A 21,355-nucleotide genomic window follows, 5' to 3' on the forward strand; every position below is an offset into this window, starting at 1 on the left:
ATTGAATTACTGATCTTAGTCATATGCATTCCCGACTTGCTTCATGAATTGTAATAATCTATGAGTCATTTGAAGAAGTAGCAACAAATGTTTGCTTGACAAATCTCAATAAAATAGCAGTATTTCCACATGTAAATAGATATCCTGTTTGAGATCTACTTTATGCGGATCATAAATAGAACCCTATCCAACTAACTGTGAATTTGAACTTCTTGAATAAAATAATCTCATGTCAGTTGTTCTACGAAAATAACGTAGAACACGTTTGACCCCATCCAATGCCTTCGAGTTGGTGCTGAACTATATCTTGCTAGTAAATTAACTGAAAATGCTACACCATGTATTGTGCAATTTGTCAGATACATCAAAGCACCAATTACACTAAGATATGGTACTTCAGAACCAAGAATTTCATTGTAATGTTATCGATTGCGAAAATGGTCTTTTTTTACATCGAGTGATCGAACAACCATTGGAGTGCTCAAAGGATGAGCTTTCTCCATGTAAAAGTTCTTCAGGACTTTTTCTGTGTATGTTGGCTAACGAACAATAATTTCATTTGGAAAATGTTAAATCAATAAGCCAAAGCAAAATTTTGTCTTTCCAAGATCTTTCATTTCAAACTCAATTTTGAAATAAGTGGCAGTTTTTATGAGCTCTTCTAGAGTCTCGACAAAATTTAAATAATCTACATAAATTGCAATAATAGCAAATCCATATTATGATTTCTTAATGAAAACGCGTGGACAAATTGGATTATTCTCAATCCTTATTTCAATAGATATTCACTAAGACGATTGTACCACATGCGTCTAGATTGCTTTAACCCGTATAAAGATATTTGTAGCTTGATATAATAAATACTTTGGGATTTGGCATTATATGCTTCAGGTATTTTGTATCATTTAAGGATTTTCATGTATATATTATTATCAAGTGATCTATATAAATATGTTGTAACCACATCATTAAACGCATATCCAAACTTTTTATAACTACCAAACTAACAAAAAAATCTAAATGTAATTGCATCCACTACAGGGAATATGTTTCTTCATAATCAATACCAGGTTTCTTTAAGAAATATTGTACAACAAGTCTTGCTTTGTATCTTACAATTTCATTTTTTTTATTATGTTTTCGTACAAATACCCACTTATATCCAACAGGTGATACACCTTCAGGAGTTTGGACTTCAGATCCAAATACTTCACGTTTTGTTAGCTAGTTCAATTCTGCTTGAATTGCTTCCTTCCACATTGGCCAATCATTTCAACGTCGACATTCTTTGACGGTTTGTAGTTCAATATCATTAATACTGTTGGTTTTATTGGCTACATTCTGGTAGACAAAAACATTTTCTTTTCTGGACACTGACTTTTCAGGGACACCGTAATTCAGAGTTTATTTGAGATATTATTGCATAATATTTATTCCAACATGGAAAGAACTGAACTAGGCAAGATTTGTAATATACTGCTAAATAAAGTAAAGATTCCGAAGACAATGAAGATTCTGGCAACTTTATAAATGGCAAAGTCGGTTTTCCCTTGTGACCATTCGAACGGCCCAGAGAAAGCGTCTGGACGCCAGCCAATGTTTCATCCTGTCCGAACAACCTATCAGACGCAAACCACAAGGACTTGGTGTTCGCACAGCCGTCCGGATGCCCATCGGACGTGACCCACAGAGAGCACATGTTCGCACAAGTGTCAGGGCGCAAATGCGGTAACTGCGAACAATGGATGTGTTCTACACAACCGTCCGGACACGCTTCAGCAACTTATAAAGAATTGCTGCTTACCATCTGGACATTGGCTAGGGAAATCGAGTTTATGTAAAATTAAGTTTTCTAGAGCCTATTTAAAAGGGCTCCTAGGTTGTTGTTTTGTAAGAATTCAGTATTGAATTCATGTGTGCTAAAAGATGGTGTTTAGGCAAAAACTGTTAGATGTGCTAGCTCTCTTAGAGTTTTTATTGTATGATTTGATCAACATTTAGAAGTATAGCTTAGAGATGAGCTATAAGTTAAAGGAATCCATTGAAAAATTCTTCAGATAGGAGGTCTGGTTGAGAGGCGTTCACGTATAGGTACGTGTCAGAATTAAAGGTACGACTACTGCATTAGGGGCATGTGAGTACGACTATTTTGTAACTAACTTTTTTCTTTTGAATAGTGGATTGCCTGGGTTTAGCTGCCCTGGAATAGTTTTTCTCTTTGATACAAAGAGTTTCCACTTCGTCACCAAAATATCTGTGTTCTTTATTTTCCGTATTTTATATTTTGGTTTATTGGTTGATCACACGCACATACAAAAAAGTCTTTATTTTTCAATTACTTATGGCAATATCAAATGCAACTTTAAATGAAAATATGTTGTAGACAACAGTTTTGTTTCTATCCAATATTTCTCATGTACTTACATAATTTATTGAGATCTCATTATTTTCAGGTACCTGTTCCTCTTTAAGGGGTAACTCTTCAGGAGATTCCTCTTTGGGGGATTTCTTTCTAGGAGAATTTTGTGCAGGAAGTTTGGATTGATGAATTTTCGTTGCCTGTTTTGTGGGTAAGGCCTCTTCAAGAGTGCCGATTTCATTTCCTTGCGATTTTCTATTCTAGGGAATCTTATCATTTGCACCAATAGGTCTTCTACGCTTCAGGCATGCCTTAAACTCATTTGATGTTATATTAATTGACTGTCCTACAGGGACTTCTATATTTGCTGGAGCATTAGCAGCTGCAATGTGAGACTTAACTATTTTCTTGTTATATCATCTTAATTATTTATTTCACATACATTTTAGGCGACACTTTTGCAAAAGGGAATATAACAATTTTGTCCTCAGGATACAATACTACCGAATGTAGTGTGCAGTTTCAATTTGAAAAGAACTATAACACCTATAAACCTCTATGTTGCACAATTAATACCATTTTGAGTATAGGTATGAGCAACATGATGTTTAATATTAATACCAATTGATATGCAATAGTCATGAAATGTTTGAGATGTAAATTCACCTGCATCATCCATCCGAATATATTGAATTGGATAATTATGAAATTGTGCCCGTAATCTAATTATTTGGGTAAGAAGTCTATCAAATGCAACATTATGAGTAGAAAACAAGCAAACATATGATCATCTAGTTGATACATCTATTAAAACCATAAAATATCTAAATGGCCCACATGGAGGGTGAATCGACCCACATATATTCTCTTGAATTCTTTGTAAAAATGATGGAGATTCATCAATTACCTTAGAAGGGGATGATTTGATAATAGGTTTACCTTGAGAACATGCAACGTAAAGATAATCACTTGGTAAAAGTATCTTCTGCATGAGAGTTCTCAATTATTCGACGCATCATAATTGTTCTCGAATGTCCAAGAGATCATGCCAAAGTATAAACATATTTGGATTTGAGCACTTCTGGTGCATCACAACATGTGATTCAATTATTCTTATTGTTGTATAAAACAACCCGGAAGAGAAAGTATGCTATTTTTCCAATATGAGCTTCTGACATGAAACTATTGAAATAATTTAAAGATATTCATCACCTTCATTAATGGTTTCAACATAATAACCATTTAGACGAATATTCTTAAAACTAATTAAATTTTTTTTCGATTTAGAATAATACAAAGCATCGCCAATACAAAATTTTATTCCTTTTGGCAATATGATATTCGCTTTTCCAGAGCCTTCAATTAGGTTTGATAAATCTGATATTGTATTGACACTAGCTTTGTTTAATATTTAGAATTGTGTGCGTTGTACAACTGTCTGCACGACACAAATCTTCACCAATCATCTTGGAATTAATCATTCCATTAGTATAACCCATGCCTCCATATATAAATAAAATATATTTTAAATTTCATTAATCAAAATAAAATAACAAAATACATTTAAAATTGACAACGTAAACATAATAGGATAAAAACATAATGAAAATATATTAATTATTGTAAGCATATTCATCACCAATCAAAATATCAGTTTTTTCGTTAGAGTCTTCAAATAAATCAGAAACATCAAATTGAGTGTTACCCCCTCCATATAAAGTATCAAGAAAAAACTGGAAAATCTACAGGATTACTGTGATTAGTAAAATTAATTTCAATCCCTTTTTCTTTCTGTTTTATGGAGGCTTGATATAAGTCCACCAGATGTTTAGGTGTACGACAGGTATGTAACCAATGTCATTTCATACCACAACTGTTGTTGGTACAGTTTCCGATATGGTAACGTGTTGCTTTGTGATTCGTCAGCCTTTCTTGATATTCTCTATTCTCGTAATCTGCAAAATAATAAACGGCTTGTCGGGGGTGCCGACTGTACCCCCACTCCGATGCCTAAGTCGATTACAACCTTATTGACTTTTCAGGAGTACTTAAAACCTCAAAACTTAGAGAATATATCTGTCTGAAATACCTGGTGTAGCTACGTTATTTATAAGCTCATAGTCCACAGTTGTAAAATTGTTGGAGTGCTTGGAGCATAATCTGATTAGGAGTCTAAGTCCTAGATCACATAGTCTTTTGTCTTATCTTCATAAGCCTTATCTTCATAGAATTTGAATTGGTTAGTAGAGTCCAAACTGAATAGGACACTACCTCTTCATCTGATGCCATACTATTAGATACCTTATCTCATATTTGATGGGATATGAGTCTATCTCAATATACTTGGGATAGGAGTCTTTTTTGAGATAACAACGGGTTCTGTACTAAGTCTAATCTGGATGGACTGACCCAATGGGCTCGGCCCCCGATACTACTTTAGTCCTACGTGTCTTTGGAGCTGATTATTTTCCTAACACCTGCAACATTTATCTTTATAGTTCTTTGTAGGTTTATTCTGTAAACCTTTGTTTTCATTTTGTTTTACCCTAGAGTAGTTCCACTTCTAGTGGTAATGAACATTTTTTTTTGTAAGAATTATAAGTATGTTCCCCTTGACCTCTATAATTTTTCTACCATGTCCACATCCACAACCATGGTTTCCTTTATTACCATGAAATGAGGTTTCATTTGCTTCAACAAATGGTGTAGAACTTGTTGGATGAGATTTGTGATTTTTCATTAATAGCTCGTTGTTTTGCTCAGCCACTAGAAGACAAGGTATTAGTTAAGAATATCTTGTGAAATTACGCTCTCAATATTACTGCTGTGTGAGCATATTCGAGGCATGAAATGTGGTATATGTTTTTTTTTCTAAGATATCCACATCAGTGACTTTTCTCCACACAATTTTAATTGCGAGCTGATTTTATAGAGTGCAGAGTTATAGTCACTAACACTTTTAAAATCTTGCAACCTCAAGTGCATCCAATCATAACGAGCTTTTGGGAGGATAACTATCTTTTAGTGCTCATATCTCTCTTAAATTATTCCACAATGTCAAGGGATCCTTTACCGTAAGATACTCAGCTTTTAATTCTTCATGCAGATGATGATGGAGAAAAATCATTACTTTAGCGCGATCCTACTAGGATGCTTGATTATCTTCTTAGCATCAAGGATCTAAGATAAGTAATTGTTGCCTGAAACGTCAAGAGCGACAAACTCAAGTTTTGTAAGATTTGACATTATCTATGACAAAAATATATCAAGAATTAAATAAATAAATATTATTTAAAATTAAGCGATATTATACACAAACCAAAAAAATTCCAATTTAAACTATAAGGCATCATATTCATAGCATTAGTATGATAACATCCTAGTTCATATTAATCTCACATGGATCACAATATTCATATGTTTTAATATGATTCTTAATAAGAAAAAGAATAAAAAAAACACACTAAAAATTTATAAGCATATGTTAGAATGTTAATTAACAAAATAGATAATAAGATTGCTAAATCTTAAAGAGACTTACTATGAATTGAGAATATCTCATGGATAGCTTTTGATGTTGAAGATCAAAAGAACACAACAACTGGCTATAGTTTCGTGTTGATAACTTGTTGTAAAATCAAATAAATTAACAAGACAAGATAAATAGATTGCAATATGTGAAACTAGTTCTTTATGAACTATGTATGATTCTTCTCTATTATTGTGTGTTCTACATACTACTCAATACTCCCTTTTATAGACATAGAATCATAATTGAAGGTTAAAGGATGTGAAAGGGTAAAACATGAATCTAAATGCTACATCAATATATTATATGAATGTTATAGGAATTCTAAAACGTGACATATATGTATAGAATTCTAAGAGATAAAACTAAATTGTCATACACTAAGAATATGTCTCGTTAAGAAAAATATCTACTTTTTTTTTCTTTCCAATTTAAAAATTACAAAAAACTACATCTAATAATATATGTAATGTGCTACAATTTAAGAAACCTCTTGTCAGAAGAAGTGCCACGCCTCAAACCATATATCAAGAACAAATGTGTACCAGATGTTGCTATAAGAGAGGTGCCATGTCCCCATACAAGGGAAGATTTAAAAAAAATATATATATATTTCTTCTTGTTTCCTTAAAAGTAAAGTAATGGTAGAAATTAGATTTTGAGAAATGATATTTGGTCACTCCATGACACAACTATTGAGTTTTTTTTATTAAAAAAAAATCACAAAACCATGTAAATGGGTTGGGGTCAGGTTTTGTATGTTAAAAAGTCAATAGTTGTGTCAATAATTGTGTCATAGGGTAGACAAATATCATTTTTCTTACATTTTTATCTTATAACTATCTTACAATGCTAATGTGATAGTCTCAAGTCAACCAACTCTTGAATCAACCATTGTTAAAAAATCAAAAGCTTGATTGAGACTGCCATATCATTATTGTGAGATAATTGTAAAATACAAATGTTGTTTATAGCATAACTCTAAGGGTTGGGTATCGGTTAAATCGATGACAGTATGGGTATTTTTAGCCACCGAACTTCCAAAGTCTATTTAAGTCGGTTAATTAACCGACTTCGTACTGGATGTAACAATTTTCTACTATTTCAATAAAGTCGGTTGAGTTGATTACATGTGGATCGGTTAATCGGTTAACCGATGATTTTCTATATTGGACCAAGAATTTTTTTTTATTGGCCAAAATAAGTTTTTCTTGGGCTAAACAAGTGTTTATTGGACGTATTCTTACATTGGATTGGATAATAGACTAGCCCACCCCATTTCAAATAAAACGACGTCATTTTGGTTTCAAATAATAATTTTTTTAAAAAAAAAACACGATTATGTTGAATCGGTTAAAAAAAAAAACACACGGTTGAATCGGTTCAGTTTGGTTAATCGCCTATAAAAATTCTCTATCGCATACCGAATCGTATCGACGTCAAAATAGTAGTTTTATTCCAACTAATGACCATCGGAAGTCGGCTGCTGGTCAATGACGGTTCAAAATAGTATAGGCCATAGAGTGTGGTTAACTATAACAACAATAACAATATATACCACGCTGGGTAATCACAAGATATCATGCTGAAGTGGTATACCATTATTTTCTCCCACTTCTCTCTCATTATAGAGAGAGATGCGCTGAACCCTTTGCAGTTCTTCTCCGCCTCCTCTTGAGTGCAGGTATGACCTCCATCCAGGGGCAGAGGCAGGGGGGGTCGAGAGGGGTCAAATGCCCCCCCTCACCTCCCAAAAATTTCCCCTACTCTTAGATTTTTTTGATTTTTGATTTTCTAAATTCCTAGTTGCCCACCCTAAAAAAATCATCAAGGGGCAAATATTTTTCAAGAAGATCAAGTTTCATGAGTCACACCACCTTCTACCATTTTTTCACTGGTTTTTTAACCTAAAACCAGTCACTATAGCAGCTGCCAGAGGTTGAAGACGACATTTTCTTATGTTGATAGAACGCACCGTTTTGTTAAAAAAAAAAAAACAAAACGCTGGTCCGGACTTTGGAGGACACGTCTATGACTAAAAAGAAAGACCTAAGCCCGGTCCAATTCTAAAAAAAGAGCTATGCCTGGTCCAAGAGCGTGGCCCTCTAGGCTCTAATTAAAGCATGATCCAGCTTTTCATATATATATATATATATATATATATATATATATATATATATATATATATATATATATATATATATATATATATATTTTATAAGTACAACAGAAACCATTACAAACTAAAATATGAAAAAACAAATACAGTAGGGCTTGGGCAACCCAAAATATAATCTAAGAATGAAAGTACGCGGGGGCAATACTTCCGAAGATGCGGGCCCAATAGCTCGAGGCACGGATGCCACGAAGCCGGGGTCACCATTAAAGGTGATTTCACAAGTGTATTGAGTCACAAGGATCCAAACACTAAAACAGGGGTAAATAGGGGGAGAAGGGTACAACAAATAAGCCCAAAATAACAAACAAATAAACACAAAAACAGCAGCAACAAGACTGGCGGAGGCAGGGTGGGAGCCCTCCCGGGAGGCGCGTGAGAGCCACGCGCCGCCCGAGGACGACCTCTCAGCAGTTGGGAACGGCGGAATCGACCGGAACCACCGGGGGTTGGAGCGGAAAGTGGAGGAGGGTGCAATTGGAATCTCCACGCGCCGGTTGAATCCAAGAGAGTACTGGCGCGTGGGAAGCACGCGCCATCTTCCAGGCGATGGACGAGAAGAGGAAGACCACCGGCAGACTCCAGAGACGCCGGAGAACCCAGTGCTGAGGAGCAAGACCAGAGAGAGAGGAAAACAGTGAACAGATCTAAGATCAAAACACCGACTCCAAACTCTAAAACCATGGAGGATGAAGGGGGATTGGCGAGTACAAGCCTGCTGGTTGGAGGAAAGTAAGATGATAGCTGGAAAAGGGTAAGATAAATCCGGTGCAAAGCCGGCTCTATGGAACCGGAGCAAAGCCGGCTTGGTGGTTTGAGAGAAAGCTCTCAAACTTATTTGGGTATGGGTTGGTGGGTTGTTGGGTGGTTGTGGGGAGGGTGAGAGGATGGCAGAAAACGATAGGAGGAAGCTTCCCTCCCATGGAGGGAGCACCAGCAGCAAACGAGAAGGAAAAATTTTAGAGAGAAGTAGGAGCATCTCTCACTAGAAACTCCACTTCATATATATATATATATATATATATATATATATATATATATATATATATATATATATATATATATATATATATATTTGACAAATAGCTTTTCATACTTGTTGGCCAGACACGGTTTATAAAGTAATTAATAATTTAACCTTTTTTGATAAAAAAATAAAAAGAAAAAGACAAAAAAGCCTTACGCCCTTAGCTAGCTGACTTCTTATTAAGATAGATTAGATGAAAGTCATGATATTAGTATATGTTGAATTTTTTTAAAAAAATAAAAAATAAAAATTTAAGACTTAGCTTAACCGACTTTTCTTAGACAATCGAATGTAAGATCAATAGATAAATTATTGTCTGGGTAGGTATATTGAGAATGATATATTTAAGATTATTAGCAATGAATAGATCATACAACGATTTCAAGATATGAAAACACGTCAAAGACAACTGTATAAATATGAAAATTAGGTGTGACAAAATAAATTGTAAGTTACATTTATATATTTTAAGAGATAATTAAACTTTGTTGACTTATTTATTTATTGTGTTAGCTATATTTTTTAATATTTTTATTTATATTTTTATTAAATTAATATTTATTTTTTATAAAAATGAAAAAATAAATTATTGACCCCTTCAACTAAAATCTTGGCTCCGCCACCGCCTCCATCCTCCTCCACTCTCCTCATTTTCTTCGTTTTTTTGTCCTCTTTTCCTTTCGTTTTTCTCCCTCTTTTCCTCTTTGTGTTCGTTGTTCCTCTCCTTGAACAACTGCTTGTTGTTCCACCTCGCTCTCCTCCACAGAATTGTCGTACCAAGCCTCCACTCCGCCTTCTTGCCAGCCTCAACCACCCTCTACCTCGTTGCCTACGAATTTTCTCATATATGGATTTATCAATCCGGATCTATCATTTTCCGCTAGTCCTACCCTCTAATGCGCCACACCATCCCACTCTATGGCCTCTCTGCGTCCCGTCGTCGCTTTGCTCGATCGGTCCCATCAACCACCCATGCACCCGCATGTGGATCTCACTCACTGCCCCATGAAGTTCATGCGCCTGTGCCTCGCCCTCCGCTGTCGGCACTATCCTCCAATGCTGCAACAATAGTTCGGCTTTTTGTTGTATTTCTATAGTGTTTTTATGCTTTTCTTGTTGCTTTTGGTGGATTACTATCTCTCAAATCTGATATTGTTTGATCTTGTAAATGAGACTTTTATAATTAACCAGCGTCTGTTCCTCGTTGACAGATCCCATTCGGTTCTCGTCATTATCTTCCCTGCAACAACCACTTCACGGTGGTTTCTGCCTTTACCATTTAGGGCTACTCATTGAGCCCATATGTCATCGGTTACCGCTTCGTGCAACCCTTGGAAAGGCTCGGCTTCTTTATGGACCCATTTCGGTTGCATGTTCAATCTCTTGTAACCCTTATATTCAAGAGCATAACAATTAAATGTATGTTCGTATGAGCAAAATTATACATAAGTTGGGAAAACTTTTCAATAACAAATATTTTTTTCCCCCTGAGCAAAAATAACCATCAAATTAAAACAGCTAATAGTACACATCAGTTGAAATTACAACTGAACATTTATCTTCTCAGACCATTTAAAGATGTCCGTGTAAACCCGATCACCTCCCAAGTCTTCTCCTGTAGCTCCAGCTGCCACCCTCACAACATCCTCGATTAAAGCAAAATTCCCCATTATATCAACATGAGCACCACTTTGGGTGCCACGGCCCTCTAGCAGGTTGGCTGGAGGAGAATGATCATACTCCCTAATGTATGTTCGGATTCCTGAAGGATTAAATCTTGTTTTCCCACGCCATCCTCTAGCACACATGAAGCCTGCACTTAAAACAGGCACAGTCTCATCCCCTTCGACAGTATAGACTCCATCCTTCATACAGCCATCTTCATCTTCACTTTCAGCTGAAGTATCAATCTGAAATGGAATGTAGCATTCAGCAGAAGAAGACAGCTTGTACACATAAGCTCTTTCGGTTGGTATACCAACTCCATACAAAGAAAAGATTTCCATGTCAGGAGCATTTGGTAATCTGCAGAACCCACAACATTGACCAACCATTAGCAGGGTAGCCACAGTTGGCTAAATTTAGCAATCAGAGAAATAGAGTGATCAGCCAGGGGACAATACACTCCAAAGCATGAATACTATCACAATTGTATATTTGGTATGGTATGTTAAATCACCACTTCTTTTAAAAATTTACGTTGATAGGAAACTGTGAATTCTATCCGTTAATATTCTAATATTCTCTAAGTCTCTCGTGTGAGCTCAACTCTCCTTTAATAAATAAGGTCCAATATGTGAAATATTTAACTGAAATGAGAGGTAAACTATGAAGTCAGTCGGTCAAGGTTCGAACTCATTACCTTTGCTCTGGTACCATATTGAATTAGCACGTACTGATCCCAAAATGTTTAGTTGATAGAAAAATGATAAAATTGTTGATGGGGAGTTTGAGCCCACACGTTAATGGAGCGTGTTAGAATAATTAAATTAACCATTTTTTGTTATCAGCATAAGCTTTTGGGACAATTGATGATTTGACATAGTATCAAAGCAAAGGTTTTGAGTTCGAACATTGTCTATGTAATTCACTTCTCATTTCAATTAAATATTTCATTTGTTAAGTCTCACTTGTTGAGGAGATATGCAACATTATAATTGGAAATGTATTATGAAGTTGTGATCAAGAAGGTCATTCAAACAAAAATGATAAGAAAAACTCAAAACATTAGTATACAAAGACTCACCTTGTCTCCAAGGGATTGGACCAATATTTATAATGTTCGTATTTTGGGTCATCCAAATTGTCAGCAATTCCATAAGAAAAATGAGCATCGCCACGTGCCATCATTTTTGGAGCAACAAAATTAAACAGATCTAAAACTGAACCAGCAGTGTAAACTTTATGTTCTGCAACAGCTCTGATACCCTCAATTCCCATGTCATGGTATTCAGTCCACACATCACGACAGGTAGTATTTGCAACATTAAGACCCTTAGTGGCACCCTGTACGTTAACAAATAACTAAGAACATAAATGTAAAGATTTGGAATAAAATAATTGAAACGAACAATTGTTTCTTAAAAAGCTGATCGTCGTTGAGCAAACCATCTAGCAGAAGACATTGTATTTATTACTATTTCTGTGCAAAGTAAAGATAAGAATCCACATAACATATACTTTTGTTCAGAGAAAATAGCATATGGGTTTGTTTGGCAAATTTCTCCAAAGCTCTTTTCGCTTCTCAAAGGCCTGGAATCTCTTTTCAATTATAAGTTAACCAAACGGATTTTCAAATGTGATCCCCACCACTAACACACTTTTCAAAACAAACCACAAGACTCTTTTAAGAAAACAAAACGTTTCTTAAAAATAAAAATAAAACCAAAATATTTCTCAAAAAATAAACATCACGAACGACCGGCGACCGCCATGAACTTCTCAAGAAACAAAGCCAAAGTACGCTTTGTCCTCTCTTGCGCCCAACTTTTTACAAATCTCACTTATTTCTAAACTTTGGTGAACCTCAGTAAAACTTTAAAGACGCTACCCTCCCCCCCCCCCCCCCCCCCACCCCCCACTTTCAATGAGCTCCAATTCACTCTGATTATCAACTTCAGTAATACCTCAGTTGATAATTATCACTCCACTAATTATTTAACCTACTGTGTGGCAAGTATTATAGTATATATATTAATTTATAAATGCTATATTACATACAGTATAATATTTATTAATATACGAATAACATTTTCCTTGATTTCCTTTCCTTTCTTATTTTCTATTTCCCTAGTAAAGAATAAAACAAGTTAGAAACTTCAATATTAGGGCACGAAGAAGTACAATCCATTTGGTTTAGTAGTTTTAAAACTTGTGGTTTGGAAACGAAGACAAACATGCATCCATATACATGCAAACGAAAACCATGAGCTCATTAAACTTCTTCTCCATCATAATTTAGTAATACCTTCTAGCTTCTAGCTCAATATCTCATCACTTATTATCAATTTTGTGGCCCCTGGCAGAGACTTTGAGAGATTTTCAAAATCCAGATTTTAAAAACACGCAGTATGTCTACATCTAGAAAATGAAGGAATACGTAGGCGTAGCCTTACCTGAAAGACAGTCCTCTCTATATCAGACGAGTGTGCCTCTGCCACGTCTTTACCAAATGATATAATCCTCCCATAATTAACATTTCTTGATTGTGAAGCAAGATTTCCTTCCACATTTTGTCTTGCCAACTGTGTATCATTGTTTCTTTGCCTTCTCTTGCTAGGAACACATTCCTCTGGTGACCAGTCAAGACCACCCCATATGGTGTCCCCACCTTTGGGTATCATTGACATGGTTGAATCCCACGTGCGGCTCATCTTCATTACATATTGCAATGTTTGGAGCCGAAATATATCATTATCCAAGAAACCTGGTTTAATAGCCCTGCATTTTTAAAATATGAGGAGAAAAAAAGAAGTTGTTATTTTTAAATAATAAAAAAATGGAAATAAAGGAGAAGTAACCAAAATAAATAAATAAATAGATTGGGAAAGTAATCCAAGTAGATCCACCATCATTGATACACTTCAAGTATTAAAAAAAATAATTGAGAAATGCTATTTAGTAGACTTTTATACGATAGTCATACAACTAAGATGGCGTGGTAGTAAAAATTATCTCTTGATTTTTCATTTTAGAAGCCCTTAATAATTAGGGGTGTGCAAATTATCCAATTACCGACTACCGAAAACCCATTGATCGCCACCGAACCGCCTTCGACCGCCTACCGTAAAATTTAAAATTTGAAAATCCGAATAAAAATAATTTCCGAAATTGTTGTCGGTTGGTAATCGGTGAGAAGTGGTTTTTAGTCGGTTACCGACCCGACAATTGCAAAACGACGTCGTTTTGCAAACTCTTTATGACTATATATATAATTTTTTCTCAAAACCCTACTCCTTGATCACTTCACCCGACCCTTCTGCCTCCTCCCCAACGAAAAAACCCTAGAATCACTCCCTCCAGGCCCAACCGCCGGTCTTTCTCTCTCTCACGCCTAGCTACCACAATTGTCAATCGATCAAGGACTCAAGGAAACATTTGGCATTTTCTTGTCAAAGTTTGAATCGTCCAATTATTGTTTTTCCTTTACTTTTTCTCATTACTTGTTCTACGTAATCAGTGATTGTTGATTGCTTGGGGTTAGCTTGATGTTTACTTGTATGTTGTTTAGTTTTCTACAGATAGTATGTTTCTGCAGAAAAGTTAGAAAATTGTATTGGCTTAGAAAACTGTTACCAATTTACCCGACCGATAATTACCGATTTATCCAAATTTTTTGAATTATCCGACATTTTCAAAAATAATTTTCCACGAAACAAAATCGGGTGATTACCCGACTTTACCGATAATTTCGGTGGGGAGTCGAAAATGGTGTTTCCGACCCCAACTTACCCGACACCCACCCCTATTAATAATTCAAAGTTTAATTTTTACTGTCGTGTCATCCCAATTATATAACAGTTTACTAAATAACATTACTAATTACTAAGAGAAGGTGAATGGATTTCCATAAGAATATACCTCCCAGCTACTATAAGAATAAAGAAATAAAAAAAATTAAATTAAATGAACTAGAAAAATATTTAGATGTGGAGTGTTTTTGAAAAGTGGCTAACTAAATTATAAAAAGTGAATTTTTTAGCTAAAATTTGGCTAGTTCACTAGTATTAATCTAAGCAAGCAAATTGATTTACATCAAGCATACAAATTTCGTACCCACTATTCAAAATATGACACTATCAAACTAAATTCAAATCAACGAGCAAAAGTAATTTCCATGTTATTATTCACAATCAAGGATGGAAACTAATAAAAAAACCTGGCAACTGCAACATCCTTGGCTTCAGCAGAGAAAAGCCCTGCAACAGCTTTTGGAACACCCAAAAATGGTCCACCGATATTCATCACCGCCTTTATATGCTTAGAACACCAATCTGGTCCTCCCCCTCCGCCCATTGGAGCTGGTGCCTCAACCCACTTCATAAAATGCAGAAAGTACAATACACCCATTGAATGAGGAACTATAACTGCCTTTTTGCCACCACTGGTAGCAACCATCAGCTCTATCTTACTTTTTATCTGGCTTAATGTATGGTCCCGTACCTGATAAATTGAGTTTAACAAAAATGACAAAATCAGTGCATAGAATATTGAAATGAAAACAGAGGTGCATAATCAGCGAAATTCCACAGTAAAATACTAGGAGAGAAGTTACTTCAATACCTCAGTATTCTGAAATGAGATTCTCCAATCATATGAAGCCATATACATGTTTTTCTCCTCATAACCGATGCTAGCCAAGTTAGCAATTAAAACTGCCCATACAAAATAGCCTGGAGCAAAATAATCAGCAGCCACAAGTCCAGTTACTGATCGGACCCTTATACCAGGAGGATCCAGTCCAGTTTCATTATCCAGACACATGTGCTCTACCCAGCATAAAGGTCTGTTAAAGATCCAAAGAACAATGGGAATTCATTGGCCAATTATTAAAAGAACTCATGGAAGTTCAGATTTTTTTTTTTTTTTTTAAGTAGAAGCTCAGAAGTTGAATGCAAAACAAACTCCGAAGAAATCTGGCAATGCCCGTACTCCCATTTTCATTCTAAAAGTAACTAGAGCTTGAAGTGTTCTCATCCAACCCACTATAGTGTAGCCCCAATCTACAAGTTTGGCTCTGGAAGACTATTAAACAATCTGAGATTTTAGTTTACTTTTTGTTCTAAATGCTCACAAATAAACTTACAACATTGTGAATTTGACCCAAATGAATTGATATTAATGCTCTACATGATTTCAGTTTTAAGCATCACCAAGTAGTCACATGGGCACAACAAATTTCCAACATAATCTAATCGAGAAACAAGCTCTATATCGAAGTCGGTGAGAAAAAGTCCGGGTACATTTGTGATGGGAACCCCACGGTTGAGGGGGTTCTTTGGGTGAAATAATTAGCTCCTTTCGGGGAGGAGAGACCACAAATGAATCCATTTGGGGCTGAAAACAAACTACAAGACAAGTTTCTGCTTAATAATTCTCTACTCATCGGTTGTTAAATTGGTCCCTACGACTAAAGAAGATAAATGTGTGGATAAGGCTTCCACTATGCCTTGGACTACTACTTGGGACCGCACTGCTTGGACTTCTTCTTGGAGAGCTCTTCTACTGGACTTACGTTGGCTTCCAAATTCCAATGGCCGGGTTGCTATCAGTTTGTTAACGTCTTTAGAAGGTGATTTTTAATTTTGGTTTTAAAAAAGTACTGCGATCTAATATAAAGGTAAAAATTATTTTTGTGTTTTGAAAATGTTTTGAGTTATTTACTAATGTATTTATCTTCAGAAGATAAAACAAAATGTTCTTTCTGCCTTTTTAATAGTTAGTTGAAGTAAAAGCATCTCAGTTGGCAATCTTCCAATGTCTTATTGGTGTTTAATTAACAAAGAAATCAACCACCAGTCCTAGACACCACTACCAAACCAGGCATGCCAGTTGCCAATAATCAACCATTTTTTTCTTCCAAGAAACCAAACCAGAGCTGACAATCTACTAAATAAAGAAAGAAAGAAAGAAAGAAAAGAAGCATAAACAATCACAATTACCACCTGCAATATCCATTATCAAAGCAATTCCCAACCACTTGTACTAACAGCGATTAGTCACTCACTGCCAAAGACGGAAACATTAAATTAAAAATTGTTCAGTACTTTGAGGCTAAAATTGTTCGGTAATGTGATTTATGATCTGCCGCGGCCATTCATGTGAGAGAATGGAGTACGGCTCCTGACGTATTGAATAAGTTTTTAACTTAATACCTCCAAAATAACACCACAAACACAAAAATAATTAAAAACTCACCCACATTTGCCTCGAGCAAAATTCACAATACCCATAAAATCATGGAACCGTACCTTCTATACACTTCGCCGAACGTACCGCCCCAGAGGCGCTTCCGGAACAGTCCATCGGCGCACTGGTGCCCCTCCCACAACTCGAGCCCGCCCGTGACGATCCCGGGCACGAACACCACCGGATGCTTAACCCTCAGCCCCTCTTTCCTCAGCTTCACGCCCGGCGGGTCCGGCAGCGGCCCCGTGATCGCCTCCGTCAAGTACTGCGGGAACGAGGATGGCATGGCATTGTACAGAAACAGCAACACCCACCAAATCGTGCAAATGCACCCGATCAACCAACAGCAGCTGTCCACGCACGACCAGTTGCTGCTCTTCTCCTCGACCTTCTTGGCCTTCGCTATGGTACTCTTCTTCTTCTTGTTCTTATGCTTCTTGTTATCGTTTTCCTCCTCTTCTTCTTCTTCGGATTTTTCGTTTCGGTTATTGGAATCGGGACCCGAATTCTTGTCGGTTTCGGCGGGGTTTCTTCGCCGAATGAGAGGCATTGCAGTGATTGACTATACGCTTTTGAATCTGAAGCTAGTGAAGTACTTGGTTTTACGGGAAAATTTTCAGTTTCTCCTATACTCTAATTGCATAGATTATAATTGAGAGTGAAAATTTTCCAATAATTCCTATTTATAAAAGCGAATTACAGAGTAAAACGAGGAAATTGCTTTTCCGGAGCAAAGCAAAAGTAGTTAATTGATTATTCCTAAAGTGGAATTTTTTTTTTCCAGGAAAAGTTTTATTTTAAAAGAGACGGAGCCATAGTCTAGAGGTAACCGAAGATACAAGAAAGCGCTATGCTAGGCTTTAAAGAGAGTTGTTATCCTTGGAGATAAACGGAATCGTAATAAAGCACAGCAAGAAACTTTCGGTTTTGGAGGAGGGATTTTCCATAGAAACAAACGGGGGCTCAATGGGCATTGTTGACATCTTGGTAGCGGTTGATTGGTTGGTTAGGGAATGGGAATGGGAATGGTAGTTTGGTGGGTCCCGTTTTGAGATAACGCTTTTTCGTTGGGATTGGATGGATTATTATTGTTCCAGCTTGGAAATGGCAGCTTGGAGCACATTGTTCATAGGAAGGATGCCCCGTGGCCCCCATGTTTATCGGGAATCCATGGGGGATCACCACATATCTAGTTGGCAAATGATATATCTGTGCAACGCTTTTTTTTTTCTTTTTTTTTTTAACAAATTTATATTTGGCATGAGATTCATGCATATAAAACTTTTCGAGTTAACCTGTTCTCCAACTAAGGTGGTAATTTGTTCATGTTTCAGATTTAGGTAGTTTCAATATATGAATATAAAATTATATAAATTAATTTTAATTCAATTTATTTAATTAAATGAGTTAGACTTCTTAACTCTATCCTAATTTATTAATTTTATATTAAGTTTGTATGAATTTATGAATCATATAAAAAATTATCAACCTCGCTATAAATTAAGAATCGCCATGCATCATCACGTGTAGAATCAAGGAAGTATTTTTAGCCTGTCAATCCTTGTTATACATGGACGTGATAAGTTTCCCTGTGACAAACTGCATGCTCCATTTTTTGATGGTGCCTTTCTAAGAAACCTTTGATCCAATCAATGATTAATGATCCGTTTGTTTTGGCGTAAAATATTTTTTGAAAAATGTTTTCGGTATTTTTTTGTGTTTGGTGGGGGCGAAAAATAATGTTTAACAAAAATCATTTTCAGTTTGACCGTAAAAGTATCTTTAATTTTTAGAAAACGATTTACGGTTTTGAAAACCATAAATCGTTTTCTGGATTTAAATTCTTCACTCTTGTACGCACGTTTATGGAAATTCGCCACCGCTGGGCACTGTAGTTTGTTGGTAACGCAACTCTACTACCGTAGATCTCAAAATTTTAGTATCCGATTGCCGGAATCTAGCGGCATTGCCGGAATCTGACTAATACGACCAAAATCTGGAAATTTCTCCCGAAATTCTACTGTAACAACCCACCCCCCAACGACACGATATTGTCCTTTTTTTCTCCCCTGAACCGGACTTCTTATGAGGTCACCCATTCCGGTACTACTCTTGTAAAAGCATACTTAACTTCGGAGTTATGATATGTTCATGACCATCATGGCTTTAAAATGCATCGTGTCAAATATGATGTTTTTATACATATAAGCACATCCACATTTCCAGACGATGTGACCCCCTCTTGGGACCTAGCGTCCCAGCTGGTGACTCTCATAGGATCCTCCTATTCTTGGCATCCAAATGAGTGCCCGCTAGCGACCCTCATGAACTTGTGCACGCTCCCCCCATCTCAGGCTGGACAATGACTCTGATACCATTTATAACGATCTACCTTCAACGATACAATATTGTCCGCTTTTGACTCCCCCGAATCAGACTTCCAGGAGGTCACCCATCCCGGTACTACACTTGCAGAAGTACGTTTAACTGCGGTGTTTTGATAGCTTCATGGACATCACGGCTTTAAAACGCGCTGTGTCAATGAGGGTGCGTTTATACATATAAGCACATCCCCATTCCCAGGTGATGTGGGACGTCACACCGGTAACATTGCTGGATTCCAATGGACCAGATTTCTGCTGGAATTTGGCTAGTAGAGCCAGATTCTAGCAAGTTTGGCTGTAATCTAGAAATTTCTACCGGAATCTGGCTAGTACAGCCAGATTCTGGCCATTTGGTTTGAATTCCTGCCAGTTTGGCTAGAATCTGGAAATTTTTGTAGAATTTTGGCCAAACTAGGCCAGGTGACGGCAGCCGAATGTCGTCGAATTCTATTTTACGTTGTTGGTGATTTTTTCGTATGAGCCAAATGCCGAAAAATATTTTACGACGAAAAACATTTTACGTCGAAATAAACGGAGCATAAAAGGGAATTAAAAACATCCAGGTTAAGTGTTGTTAGAGAATATATTTCCCATTTTGAAATATATTATATTAATAGTGTACGGTACTTCCCTTGAATATATTTCCTATATTGAAATGAAATATATTATATTGATATTGTACGCTACTTCCCTTTTATAAAGTTGATTGTAATTAGTTATGAGAAAACTAGGCATGTATACGAGCCGAGCTCGGGCGAGTAGTGGTTGTCCAAGCTCGGCTCGTGGAGAATATTCATGAGCTCGAGCTCCTGACAGGTATCAAAATTCGGGCTCGGCTCGGCTCGCCAAAGGAAAATTCTTGTCCGAGCTCGAGCTATGAGGCACTCGGCTCGCCCAGCTCATGAGAAAAAGGATTCTGAGAAAAAAAGAAGGGAGAAACAAAATGTCTGGAGTTGATGTGAACCTGAGAAAGAAAGAAAATGGAGGTTCTGTTAGGAAAATACATAAACAAACCATCTATAGCTTTACCGAATGATATCAATTTGCATTTTAAAGGGAGAGGAGAAAAAAAAAAATTGTTCCATATTTCATCCATTGCTCTTTGTTTGTTAAATGATACGAAACAAAGAGGAGAGAGTAAGAGATTCACAACAAGATTACTTACACTATGACTCCGGTGAAAGTAAGCTCAAAGGAATCCCCTTCCTGGATTAAAAGAGAAAACATGCAATGAAAATAAGAACAAAAACAACTAGAAGTGTGAACAACAAGAAAGGATGAACATGACAACTCCCAGCTAGGGGTGAAATAACTGCCCGCTAACCGCTAACCGCCCATAACCGCAAATCGTATAACCGCAAAACCGTTAAAACTGCCTTAAAACCGATAACCGCTAACCGCCCTACAAAGGATGTTAGCGGTTTTTACAGAGGCGGTTAGCGGTTATAACTGCTAACCGCCTTTATTTTTGTGTGTGTATATATATATATTATATAGGTGAAACGACCTATACCCTAAAGAAAAAAAAAAAAAAACTAACTCCTTACTCGTCTCATTCGCCTCTCATCTAATTTCGCCTCTCTCTCTCTCTCTCTCTCTCTCGCCGCAACGTACGCTTGAAGGAGTAACCGGGCTAATAATCATTCGGGAAACTCTCTGGAAGGCAGCAACACGAAGCCAGTTGAACCCCACTCTGGAAGGCAGTTTCCGAAAAGTCTTTGCCGAAAAGACATTACCGGAGGACTAAATCGGAGAGGTATGAGCTACGAATTGGGGAGGATGACAACACGGTTGTCCTCGCATTTGACTCCAGCCCAAGAGCACGGACTGGGCTCTGTGACATTCCAGAGAAGCGTTCGTCAGCCGACTACCAACCAGAGGGCCAAGAAAGTAGATCCGTTGGAACCCAGATCTGGTTTTGCCAAGGGCAACACAACGTTGTCTTGGTTGGTTTTTGGTATCTTGGTTGGTT

The 21,355-nt window shown here is 36.7% G+C and overlaps 1 protein-coding gene across 1 annotated transcript; it reads right to left on the reverse strand.

Annotated features, from left to right (window-relative positions):
- Positions 1–10,458: 10,458 nt before the first annotated feature.
- Positions 10,459–18,023, reverse strand: LOC133862994 (phospholipid:diacylglycerol acyltransferase 1-like). The gene is made up of 6 exons (XM_062298949.1): positions 17,062–18,023; positions 15,374–15,596; positions 14,970–15,253; positions 13,207–13,531; positions 11,838–12,097; positions 10,459–11,116 (listed from the first exon to the last, which is right to left on the reverse strand). The coding sequence occupies exons 1-6, from the start codon at positions 17,547–17,549 to the stop codon at positions 10,633–10,635; spliced, it is 2,064 nt and encodes a 687-aa protein (XP_062154933.1). The 5' UTR covers positions 17,550–18,023; the 3' UTR covers positions 10,459–10,632.
- Positions 18,024–21,355: the final 3,332 nt, after the last annotated feature.

Source organism: Alnus glutinosa, chromosome 3 (assembly GCF_958979055.1).
Source record: "Alnus glutinosa chromosome 3, dhAlnGlut1.1, whole genome shotgun sequence".
Taxonomy (NCBI): Eukaryota; Viridiplantae; Streptophyta; class Magnoliopsida; order Fagales; family Betulaceae; genus Alnus; species Alnus glutinosa.